The sequence below is a fragment of the Parus major genome, chromosome 3, assembly GCF_001522545.3.
Source record: "Parus major isolate Abel chromosome 3, Parus_major1.1, whole genome shotgun sequence".
In the NCBI taxonomy this organism is placed as follows: Eukaryota; Metazoa; Chordata; class Aves; order Passeriformes; family Paridae; genus Parus; species Parus major.
The window spans coordinates 50,095,896-50,107,653 of NC_031770.1; the positions used below are offsets into that span (position 1 = coordinate 50,095,896).

Consider the following 11,758-nt stretch of genomic DNA (forward strand, 5'->3'; position numbering starts at 1 on the left):
TGAGTTTATGGTTCTGACAGAGTAACTGGCAATGCCCTGAGAGGTACCAATGTTATCATGTGACTTTCTGCCTGTAGGCATTGACTTTTGACCATTATGGTCGTCACCAAGAAAAAAAAAAAACAAAAACAAGCCAGAAGAGAGTAGCCTAAACATGCTTCAAGTTGCCTGAAGAAACTATCCAATAATCCAAAATCTTGTGTTGTCTCATTTCCCTGTGTTTAAGGCTTCCTTCCCAAGATTTCAGATCAAATTTGAGTAATTATTTGGGTTTTATTCTTCCTCTTTCTTCACTTACTATTTTTTAATGTAGTAGATCACTGCATGTGGTCAGTACAAAATAAATGGGATGATGCAAGTGATCACACCATTGTAATTTCATAGAAAGAAGCAAAATAAATCACTGCTGCAAATTATGTTATCATTTTCAAGTGAACTAATGCAGTTATTTTAGAAAATTAAGTAGTCTTTGTTTTAATATGATATGAATGGCATCTTTTCTTTGCCAGTGACAATCGTCAACTTCAGCTTCTTTACTTGGAGTGTATCCTCTCCATGCTAAACAGCTCCTCCCCCAGCATGCACCAGCACAAAGGATTCACTGATTTAATATGGTGAGTACGTGAAGACTAATGCAAATACTCAGCTGATAAATGTAAAAGGACCTGCTCCCCCCAGCCTTGCAAAAAGGCCCTGTAAAAGTCTCCAGGTGTGAGCAGAGCTTGCTGTTAACCTACTATCAGTTCTTTCTGTGCCTCATATAAAATTGGTTAGGACTGCCTGCTCAGCTACCACATTAAATCCTGGTAGTGAGTTATCACTGTAATGAGGTCTGACGGATTTAGCCAGAACAGAAAATCTCTTAATAAGTTTTCTGCAATGGTTTGGATTTGTGTGTGGCATTAATCACAGAGATGCTCTGCTTGTTGTAGGAGAATACTGTTGAGATTCTTAATGTTCTGATACAATAATACAGGAATATAAGCAAAATTGATGTCAAATGTGTGCTGGTAAACAGAAATGCTTATTATGACCTGCATTGTTGTATAAGGTTTGAGGCTAAACAGTCTTAATGGTGCTTCTATTTTATCAAGAAATTCTCCTTTTTAATACACTTCACCAGGAAGGCTTGATATCTTTGGTGTTCATATCTGTCATTAAATTGTTAATACCATCACCTCAAAGCACTTGAAATAATCCTTCTTTCCTTACAATTGAAATAGTGGGGTTTTTATAGCCTGTGTATAATTGAGTCATAGTAATAAAGCAAGAATGTAACTAATGTGCAGTTCCTTGCAGTCTGTGCCCATCTTTTGACCTAGTCAGGTGATTGTATTAAGGAAAGATATATGTGACTGTTAATGGCAACAGTGTTTCTTGTGCTTTTACCCTGTAACTTTTGAAATTGAAGTGTTTGACTTGGGCCCAGTTCTAAGTATGGAACATGTAGAGGCACCCATAACTCCCCCTCCTGTCCCAGGGACATCAGTGGCTGCAAGACTGGGAGGTCTTCAGACTGGTAACACTCGTCAGTGTTGCCAAGATCCCCGTGCTGAGGCCTCTTGGAAGTCTAAAATAAGAGTAGAACTCTCTCTCTCATGGCAGATTCACTTCAGAAGTTTCTGCCTTTGGCTTTCACATAACTCTTTGTTTATGCTTGTGTGACAGACTGTGGGGCCATCCTATACGCAAGGTCACTGAAATGATCTCAGTTAAAAGAAAGCACTTCCTGTTCTATTTTTGATTTACATACTTTTGATGATCCAGTTTATGCTGCAAATCTATAGGTGTTTGTAACTCTGCACTATGAGTGCAAGCCATTGGGGTGGGACTTCTTAATCTGCACTGCTGCCATACCAAGAAATGAACAGGCATGCTTCAGCTAGCTGCTTAATTGGAGGGAAAAAAAACCCAAAACGCTAGGAAGATATGAAACAGTTTAAACTGCAAACATCATTTTGAACGTTTTATACATACTAATGCATTACCTGTCTGGTGAGGTTGTAATCCTAGTACTAGTAAAAAAAACTAGTAGCTGTCATTATTCTTTAAGGAGCTGTTGCCTACATGCACATAGCTTTCACTCTGATGGGCACTTTGTAGTCGGTTCCCAAAGATGAAAAAGAAGGGAGCAGACAGAGAAGAATTAGCTCTGTGTTCTGATGGTGTTCTCCATAGTTTGATGCAGAAATTATAGGACTATAGAAACTGTAGGGGAATATATTGTTGCAACCTGTGATTATGCCTGCTTTGAGACAGGCATGCTTCTTAAGTAGTGAATTGTTATGTCTTGAAATGTACTTGATTGGAGAAATAAATGGAATAAGCAGATTCAAAGTCATTATCTGATGTCCTGTTAAAAGCTGGTTTTCTTTCTGTGACTTGGTGAAGCAGAGCTGATTCAGAAATTTTGTTAAGAGAAGCAGTGAAAATTTTGGACTGCATACAACCTTGAGAAAATAAAATGTAGTTACCCATGAGGATGTATTTTATGAATTGTTACTTGTAATTTGGTTCTTGCTCTAGGTGGTCACTTGAACCTCTGAGACATGGGTGAAAACCAGATTTGGGACTCATTCTCATGCAGCACTTGGCTTCTTAAATTAAGGTCTTGCAGACTGAAGTAAAATGTCAAGTGCGTGAATACAAAGCTGAAAGAGCAGCTAATGGAGCAAAGTGCTGAGCTGGCTTTGGTTCCACAGAAGAGTGGATCTGCTGGTGTTGAATCACTTAACCTGAGTGCTCATGCAGAAAGACAGTTGAAGGATGGATGGGTATTTACTGTATAGTGGCATATGAGTAGTATAGTGCACACTTTGAGTTATTTTAGAGGGCTTTCATTTTGTTCTCAAAAGACAGCCCAGTAGAGGCTCACAACTAAGGGTGCTTACTAAAATAATGCATGTGCACTTCAGTGATGGAACATTCAGCCTTCTAGTTAACAGAGATTAGTTCTTGTTTAGTCAGTTTTTTTCAAAGCTCCCAAGGTGAACTGAAAAAGAGACACCGAGCAGTGGAAGCCTGGAATTTCTACCTCATGATAGGCTGCAACCAGTGAAAGAGGCAGGAATGCTATCCTGCAAAGGGACAGCACTGTGCAGCAACATGAACTTACAAAATCAGTACCATGTTTCTACAGCACACAGAGGTATTTCCATATGGACTAGCAGTCTGATGCTTGGGAGGTGAAAAAAGCCTGGCATAATTTGTTTTTGTATCTAACCACTGCTGTTTGACTGATCATTAAAACAAGAGTGTGTATCTCATTTAACCATGGGCTATTTTCAATCTGTTCTTGTAAGAGTATTTTTTTTCCAGTTACCATCTGCTGCTTTTCTCTTTCTCAGGAAGCAACTGTGTCCAGCCCTAATAGTAATCCTGGGAAATCCAATCCATGACAAAACTATCACTTCTGCCCACAGCAGCATCTGCCTTGAGGCTGATTCACCTTCCTCAGGGATCTCAGATCATGGCCGGGGTTCAGGTTGCTCTTCCACAGCACCTGCCCTTAGTGGGCCTGTTGCACGGACCATATATTATATTGCAGCAGAACTGGTTCGACTGGTGGGGTCAGTGGAATCCATGAAGCCTGTGCTACAGTCTCTGTATCATCGGATATTGCTTTACCCACCACCTCAGCATCGAGTAGAAGCCATCAAAATTATGAAAGAGGTAGGGTAATCACATGTGCAAATCCAGGCACGTAAAACAAAATGTTTATTCAATGGCAAGCGTCGTTGATATGTACATAGCAATGCATTTCAACCCTTCCCATCTAGGGTTGTTGAAATATTCCTTTCTAAGCACAACTGGTACATCAGCACCACTGTGACAAGTAGTTTGATGCAGTTGTAAGAGCTGTATTTGTGTCCACAACACAAGCTACTATGGTAACTCCATCAGGGCTCATGCTGTGATGCTGCATGGAGCAGATCCTATCACTGAGTCACGACTGCTCTTTTGGGTGAGATAAAGCGTAACGATCCAGTTTGCAACTTCTTTGGCATCTTTCCCCAGACACATCCTCACATTGTGGTTTCCAGGCAATAAGATGAATATATACTTTGATTACATGCCAGGTTTTTGAAATCCAGTTTCTCTGAGCTTTTTTTGAATATATACAAGAAAGTTGACAATGGCTTAAAAAGCCATTTCAAGACCAGTCCATTCTGGCCTCTTGCCCAGCGCCTCTGAGAGCACTAGAACTGGAGCACTGGGAGACTTGTTTGAGCACCAGCTGAAATCATGGGTTTTTCCATGTTGTGGAACACAAGGAAATTTATGTAATTTGTAGGAACTGTGGTATCACCTAGAGATTTTTTCATCTAGCTTGTGCATACCTTGGCTGTTCTATTTCTGAAAAGCCTCTCTTAACACCACACAGCCACCCATTTGGTTCCTGTCTAAACTAGGAGTCATCCTGTCATTGTCTTTGTCTAATTTTAAACAATAGCAAGATGATAACTGAAGTTTTAGGAAAAGCTTAGTCTAATTTTTTTTGTGCAGGACATACCTAACAGGTTGAGTCTGAAGGAACCACTTTGCCAATCATTGCATGACTCCATAATTTTGTAATTAGGTGACTGAGGAGAGAGGCTTCCTTTGGTATAAAATATAATAATAAATACTCATGTAGGCATAAAAATTGTATTGTGTGCAGTATCAGATGAAAAAAATCAGTCAAAAATGTAAAGCACTGGAAGACATTCTAAATGTGATTCTTGCTGAATATTCTCCTTTACTTGCTTTTCTGCCTCTAAAAGGAGGAAAGGTAGTTTTAATAAGTGGAACATCACTGTGCCATTTCCCTTTGCTGTGAGAAATTGCAGTAGTGCTACCTTGGGTTCCAGGGCTTGATAGAATTGTTAGTTATTTATTGTATTTAAATTATACTTAGATAATCTTCTACTTATTTCTGTTTCTTTTCCTTTCAGATACTTGGCAGTCCACGGCAGCTTTGTGATTTGGCAGGGCCCTGCTCTTCTGAGTCAGAATCCAAGAAGAGGTCTATTTCTAAAAGAAAGTCCCATCTGGATCTTCTCAAGCTGTACGCTTTGTTTTCTCCTTTAGCCTCTTCTGTCTTAAACCTGTGCACACAGAACACTTAAGCAGTTCAGGAGCACATCCAGTATCAACCAGGGTATCTGCCTGGTTAAATAAGCTCTGAAAATGGAAAAGGTGTAAAAGTTCTTGCTTGGTTTGTCATCACTCTGGGCCTGTTTGTGAAGATGTAGATAACTACCTTGTTGAGTTTGCCAAAATTCCCAAATATATTGGTTTACAGCTGAAAAATTGTGGGTATGGGTCCTTAAACTTGCAGTAAAATAAATGTGTGTTTCTTTAGAGGTATATTTTCAAGATGAAGTCAGAGGAGGTCATAGAAAATTTAAACATTGTTATATTGAGCAAGAAGGGTTCTCAGTTCTTATAAAGATCATATCTTGTAGATAAGAACATTTTCAGGACACAGATGGCCTTTAAATTTAGTTCAGCTGGGGGTTGAGATTTTTTTTTTTTTTAGTTTAAGTGTTTGTCTGTAAGAGAGAACATGCTGTGCATGCTGTTATAAATGCATGGTAACTTTCCCTTGTTGGCACTCCTTTTACAGAATGACCATGCTTGCATGGGGGACTTAGTAGTTTGTCCTTACACTAATTGTCTTTCTCAGGAATAGTCTTAAAGGATAAGTTCACTTCTTTTTTTCCTGGTTATGGGAAGATGGTGTTGAATGAAAGTGACGTGCTCACCATACATGTTGCATCACTTAAATAAACTCTGTGTTGATTGTAGTATCATGGATGGGATGACAGAAGCGTGCATCAAAGGTGGTATTGAAGCGTGTTATGCTTCAGTGTCCTGCGTCTTTGCCCTGCTTGGAGCATTAGATGAGCTGAGCCAAGGGAGGGGTCTTAGTGAAGAGCAGATCCAGCTGCTGCTCCAGCGCTTGGAAGAATTGAAGGATGGGACCGAGACAAGCAGGGACTCCATGGAGATCAATGATGCTGACTTCAGGTGGCAGAGACGCATCCTGTCCTCAGAAAACCCTGCCTGGGAATCAGCAAATGAGAAGAGTCCTGATATTAGCATTAGTGTTACCACAGACACTGGTCAGACTACTTTGGAGGGGGATATGGGACAAACAACTCCAGAGGATAATCCAGAAAATCAAAAAAACACCCTGCCATCTCCAGCTGGACACGAAAGCAAAGAGATTCATTACAGAGAACCAGAGTCAGAAACCATTGACCAGCCAGATGTTGTTCAGAGAAGCCACACCATAGTCTATCCAGATATAACTAACTTTTTATCAGTTGATTGCAAAACCCGGTCCTATGGCTCCAGATACAGTGAAAGTAACTTCAGTGTAGATGACCAGGACCTTTCTAGGACTGAGTTTGATTCATGTGATCAGTATTCCATGGCAGCAGAAAAAGATTCGGGCAGGTCTGATGTCTCAGACATAGGCTCTGACAATTGTTCCCTGGCTGATGAGGAGCAGACACCACGGGATTGCCCGGGTCACAGGTCCTTACGCACTGCTGCTCTCTCTCTGAAACTGCTGAAGAGCCAAGAAGCAGACCAACACAGTGCACGGCTCTTTATCCAGTCACTTGAAGCGCTTCTTCCTAGGCTTATAGCTCTTCCCAGCATAGAAGAAGTGGATGGAGCACTGCAGAGCTTCTCTTCAACGTTCTGCTCAGGTTTGCAAGCAAATATTTACTGTCTAACCAGCATGCACACTCTTACAGCACTGTACACAGATTCCCTTGTAGGATTTCATCTTCAGAGAACATACCCAGAATGAGGAAGTTTGAGCTTTACACCATACATTCCTCCACAGGAACACACTTCATTTAGGGCAAAGCAAATTGAGTATGCAAGCACTGATTCAAAGAGAGGTACATCCATTGATTCTTAACAGGCTCTGGATTATGCCCTGAATCAATAAAGAAATGGAATTTGCTGTAGCAAGATACCGCTTTGCAGGTTTGTGAAGCTATGGTGAGAAGCTTGGAGCATGGTGTCATTAAAGAGAGATCAGGGTTGTCCCTTAGCACGAGAGGGGTGTGGGAAGTCCCATCACCTGTTTGTAATGAGATATAAGTAGCTTAGTACATCACTGCACTGTTATTTTTAGTAATGCCAGCCTTACAAAGAAGGTGGTTACAATTCCACAGCAGTAAGCTCTAGGAAAGATAGGGAAATAGGAGAGTTCGTCTTCACTCTTTTGTTTTTGTTAGTGCTGCTGGTCTAATATGACAGGAAATGCAAAGCTCAAAGCCCAGACCAAGTGAAAAATTAAGATCATGCCTTCTAAGAGATTGAATATCTTCAGTTCTTTCATGATTAGAACATTTGGGATCTTGACCTGTCAAACAAACAAAAAAAGTTATGCAAAGGCTAGTTTGTCCTGTTGACAGGATATTTAAAATGTGTGTAAATATATATTTTTAGAAGGGTTTTACTTTCCTGACAGTGGGCGAAATGAAAATGTTTGCTTAAATATATGTCTCTGTTTCTTTAACTTACTTTACTGCAATTGCCTTTCCTATTGCTCGTCTCCTAATCATTGCTTCATTCATTTGTGCTCTCACACACATTAAATTCATACAGAGTCAGAAGGGGGGACTCTTCCCATCATTATGCAGCATAGTTTAGATATGAAGATGGGTGAATAAGATGATATTCCTGATATCCTGTTTAAATGCTACCCAGATAAACCCTAACTCAGGAAGATGATAAATGGTATTCTTAAGAAACACTGGCCATTTTATATCACAGAAAGGAAATACATTGAAAGAGAGACTGATGTTAACCACTTTCCTAATTGAGGGGTTCAAGAGCACCCTTTCTGCCACAGGTGTATATTTTTTCCTGAAAAAGAGTAATCTTGAGGTTATGCTGAAAGACCAGTGTTAGACCTCTAGCTCAAACCTTTGTGCACCTGTTGCCTTGTGCATGAATAAGTATGCCACTTCTTTTGTCTGTAAAGTCTTTATGGAGTGCTATAAAGCTTTGGAAGATGTGGACCTAGGAGAATCTAGATTTTAAGGCTAAACATAGCTTTTCTTGGCATTCAGTATGAATAATACAGTGAGAAAAATGGAAGAATATAACTCAATTTCTGCATTAAATCCATTATTTGTGGTTTGCATATCTTAAAAAGATACCTAGTTTGGGACTTAGATTGTTGAGAGAGACCTTTCACTTATCTTAAGAAAGCAGCCCCTGTGGCTGAATCTGTACTTTAAAAATGTACACCACGTTTGCAGATGGATTTGGTGAAGTACTTGTAAAAGACACCATTCAGTAAGGAATCATGGAAAAGTGGAGTAGCAAGTCACTGACCTAAGACAGCCTTGAAGAGGTATCCTGGAGTTTCCATGGAGATGTGCCTGTTGCAGGGTTGTGCTTTTATACTTTTGTAAGATCTGCGTGGTTCCTGTTTCAGTTGGACACCTGGAATGAGACTCAGTCCAGCTGAAACAGCCCCTTAACTTGTACCTCAGATCTTAAGCAAATGTCCATCAGTCCTCCCGAGGTGAGAACTTGTGCTCCTGTGTGGGTGAGAGAGCCATGAGTTTGAAGACTTTAATGAGAGAGACATAGAAAACTTGAAACAAATATCAGGGCATAAGAACTCCCCCTGGAGAGCTTCTGAAACACCAGTTTGATCTGCCTGTATAAGCAACATGAAGGTCCCTACTTTAGGGGTCCTTCATTAGCACCAGCTGCTCCAGGCACAAATTTGGTGATGATCCCTCTATCTATATTCATTGTATATACAACATTTATTCATGCATAATTCTTGAAGAATACTTTGGGAAATTTGAGAGTTTAAGATTCGAGTTGAGAAAAGATGCAGATGGAGTTCTGAGACCAGTCAGTACAGAAACACATTTTTGTGTTTCTGGGAAACCTTACTTAATTGCTTTGTTTCAATTTTTTATTTTTCTTACTCTTTGGAAGGATAATACAGTTTAGTGCTCTTTCCTATAAGCCAGGTCCTTATATAGATAGCATTGCAAAATTAGGATGTTTTCATAGGATTGAAAGGCAATGAATGATTGGAGGTAGAAATTTAAGGCACTGCTGAGATAAGCATGGAAAAGGTGAAGTCAGCTAAGCAGAGTTATAATGAAATTAAAATTTGCAAATAACTTGGTTAACTCTAAAGTTAGGAGTTAGCCCATCTTCAGTTTTAATTCCCTACTTTTTAGAGGGAAGGTTTTTATGCGGGTAAGTATCATCTTCCGTTTTTGTGATCCCAACATCTCATAAATGCAGTTGTTTGTTTTCCCATATTTTAGAGGAAGTTAAGGAACATACTTTTCCCCAACACTTTTTGGTGCTCAAATACGTCCCCTTAATGGAATATCCGCTTTTCTGTGCACTTCTACACCTTCTTTTTTAATTCTAAACTTGTATAGGAGGTTGCGCATTTTAAAAAACATTTTAATGCAAAATAAACTGGGCTTTTTTGTTAGGTTTTTTGTTTTGCTGGGTGTTTTTACTTTTATGTACATCTCTGCCTTGAGGTTTTTATTACTCTAGCAGGTTCTATTCCCTGAGGTACAGATTTAAGAGAGATAAGACAAAAAAACAGTGGGAGATGAGATATCTACATCAATATCATGATCCTCCATCCAACAGAGTGTTAAGATGCATCTTTGCTTTCAATGATGAAGGAATCACTAGAACTACTCACAGGCTATTTCCAAGCACATGGTTGCAGTTCTGGTAAAGGCTCTCTGTTAACATTCACCATGAGAAATCTACCCCAAACAATGCCAGCCTCTGTGGGTATGGGTGTGGTTTGTGGCCAGCCCTATCGCCCTTCTTCCAGAAAGGTTGCTCCCTTGAACAGATACTCATTTTTTAGACCCACCCTGGAACAGTTACTCTCTTTCTAAATCCACCCTCAAACAGTTACTCACCTTATCCACGCCCCCAAAGTGACGACAGTGGAAAGTCCGAGAAGGCAGCAGCACAGAGCTTTCAAACCCTCACGAGGCAAGAAAAACATTTGCTTCTTTTCTGTGTGTGGATATATATATATATATATATTTTTTTTTTTTTAATGTTAATGGTTTGTTGTATTTTGTCTAAGAAGAGGTATGAGCTTTATGGTGGGAGGAATATGTTCACAGTAAACCACTGCAGCAGTTAACAAATGACACAGCTTTGCTTCATCTTGGAAGCTGGTTTTTGTTCCATTTCAAATACTCCTTTAGAATAAAGCTGACTTCTTAGTCTTCCCTAATTGACACTGTATGAATGAATTTCACAGTTGATGTGAAAACCATGAAATGCTATAACTTGTGGTTGGATCTGGTATTACTGGTTTTTTCATGGTTCAAGCTACAGATCATGGGGATTCAATTAGGTGTTGCTCATACTTGATTGATATTTTTCTACCAGTAGGTCAGCTATTTGTCATCTATGGGAAGAAGGGATTGTGCCACTGAGCATAGCTGTAGGCTTCATAGAAATAGTGTTTTCAGGTCTAGTGAGTACTTTACAGGTGGTTTCTGGGATGACAGAAGTGCAAGTTCTCAGCTATTTAGAGAAAGTAGTCCTTGGTGTTAGATAAATAGGGCTTGGAGTTGTAACTAGTTCCAGCCAGCTTTGCCTCAGATATTTGTCCACATACCTCTAGGCCATGGAGAGAATGATGATTACAGACTGATCACGCAAGGTGTAGAGCACTCCAGTCCCCATCCAGCAACTGACTTAGCCAGAACAGGTTTACTGGGCGGTTAAAAGGCTGTAAATCTCATTAGCACCATTTGGTGCAGTGTATTCTCAGTTAAGTGCACAGACTTTGGGTCTGCTCCTTTCCACCTCACTTTTCCAGTTAGCATTGCAGATGTATCCTGCCCTTTGCTTTGTACTTGATGGTCATCCTAATGAATGCTGGTGCTCCTTGCTTATTTCAAATTTAGCATGTTGCTATGTTGGACTGTGACTGGAGTGTTCAGTTTATCTTGCATTCTAGATGAACTACTTATTTTTCTATTTCCTATTCTAGTATGTTTAGTAGAGTAATTTCTAGTGATGATTCATTAACTATTCTAGCAATCTGTTGCTGTCAAAATGCTAGGGATAGTTTCTGATATTTTTTCCAGTAAAAATCTGTGTAAAATATGAGAGCTCACATGTTTTTTTTGTTAGGTATGATGCACTCACCAGGATTTGAGGGAAACCTAAATTTCAACTTCCAGACTCTGATGAATGCAGACAGTCTCTATGTGTTATCACATTACACTTTACTGCTCAACCTAAAATTGGCAAACTCAGATTACTACAGAAAGAAGCCTTCCCAAGCCCCTGTGTTGCTGGTGAGTTGGGGAATATGGGATAATTGTTTTTAAAAAATGAAAATTTATTTTGCTTCATTTCACATAAACCAGCCCACACATAAAGCCTTCAGGATGCTTGTTAAGTAGAGAAATAGTAATTGCAAATGAAGCGTTCTCCAAGCTGCTTATGAATTTTGCATGGTAAGTGTCATGCATGTGAATTACACTGTGATTTGGTGGGAAGGAATGCTGCTTACTGATTGTCATTAGGGTCACAGTCATTTTGATGGTAAAGCTATTTTCAGAATAGATTAGCATCATGTGATACAGCAAGTATTGTCTCTTGATAATGTGCATAGACATACCTTCATCTTGCAACTGGCTTTTTTGGCCTAATACTCAGTTTGAATTTCTGTAGATGAAGACATGAGAAGTTAAAGTGAAAAATAACTAGG

At 39.6% G+C, this 11,758-nt stretch overlaps 1 protein-coding gene across 5 annotated transcripts in view; it reads left to right on the forward strand.

Moving 5' to 3' along the window:
- Positions 1-11,758, forward strand: part of ARFGEF3 (ARFGEF family member 3) — an 86,940-nt gene that overhangs the window by 39,600 nt on the left and 35,582 nt on the right. For all 5 annotated transcript variants that reach the window (XM_015622681.2, XM_033512711.1, XM_033512712.1 and 2 more), the window contains 5 exons: positions 510-614; positions 3,348-3,672; positions 4,935-5,047; positions 5,791-6,701; positions 11,176-11,342. In XM_015622681.2, the coding sequence (XP_015478167.1) occupies positions 510-614; positions 3,348-3,672; positions 4,935-5,047; positions 5,791-6,701; positions 11,176-11,342 (1,621 nt within the window). The remainder of the gene's footprint in view (positions 1-509; positions 615-3,347; positions 3,673-4,934; positions 5,048-5,790; positions 6,702-11,175; positions 11,343-11,758) is intronic.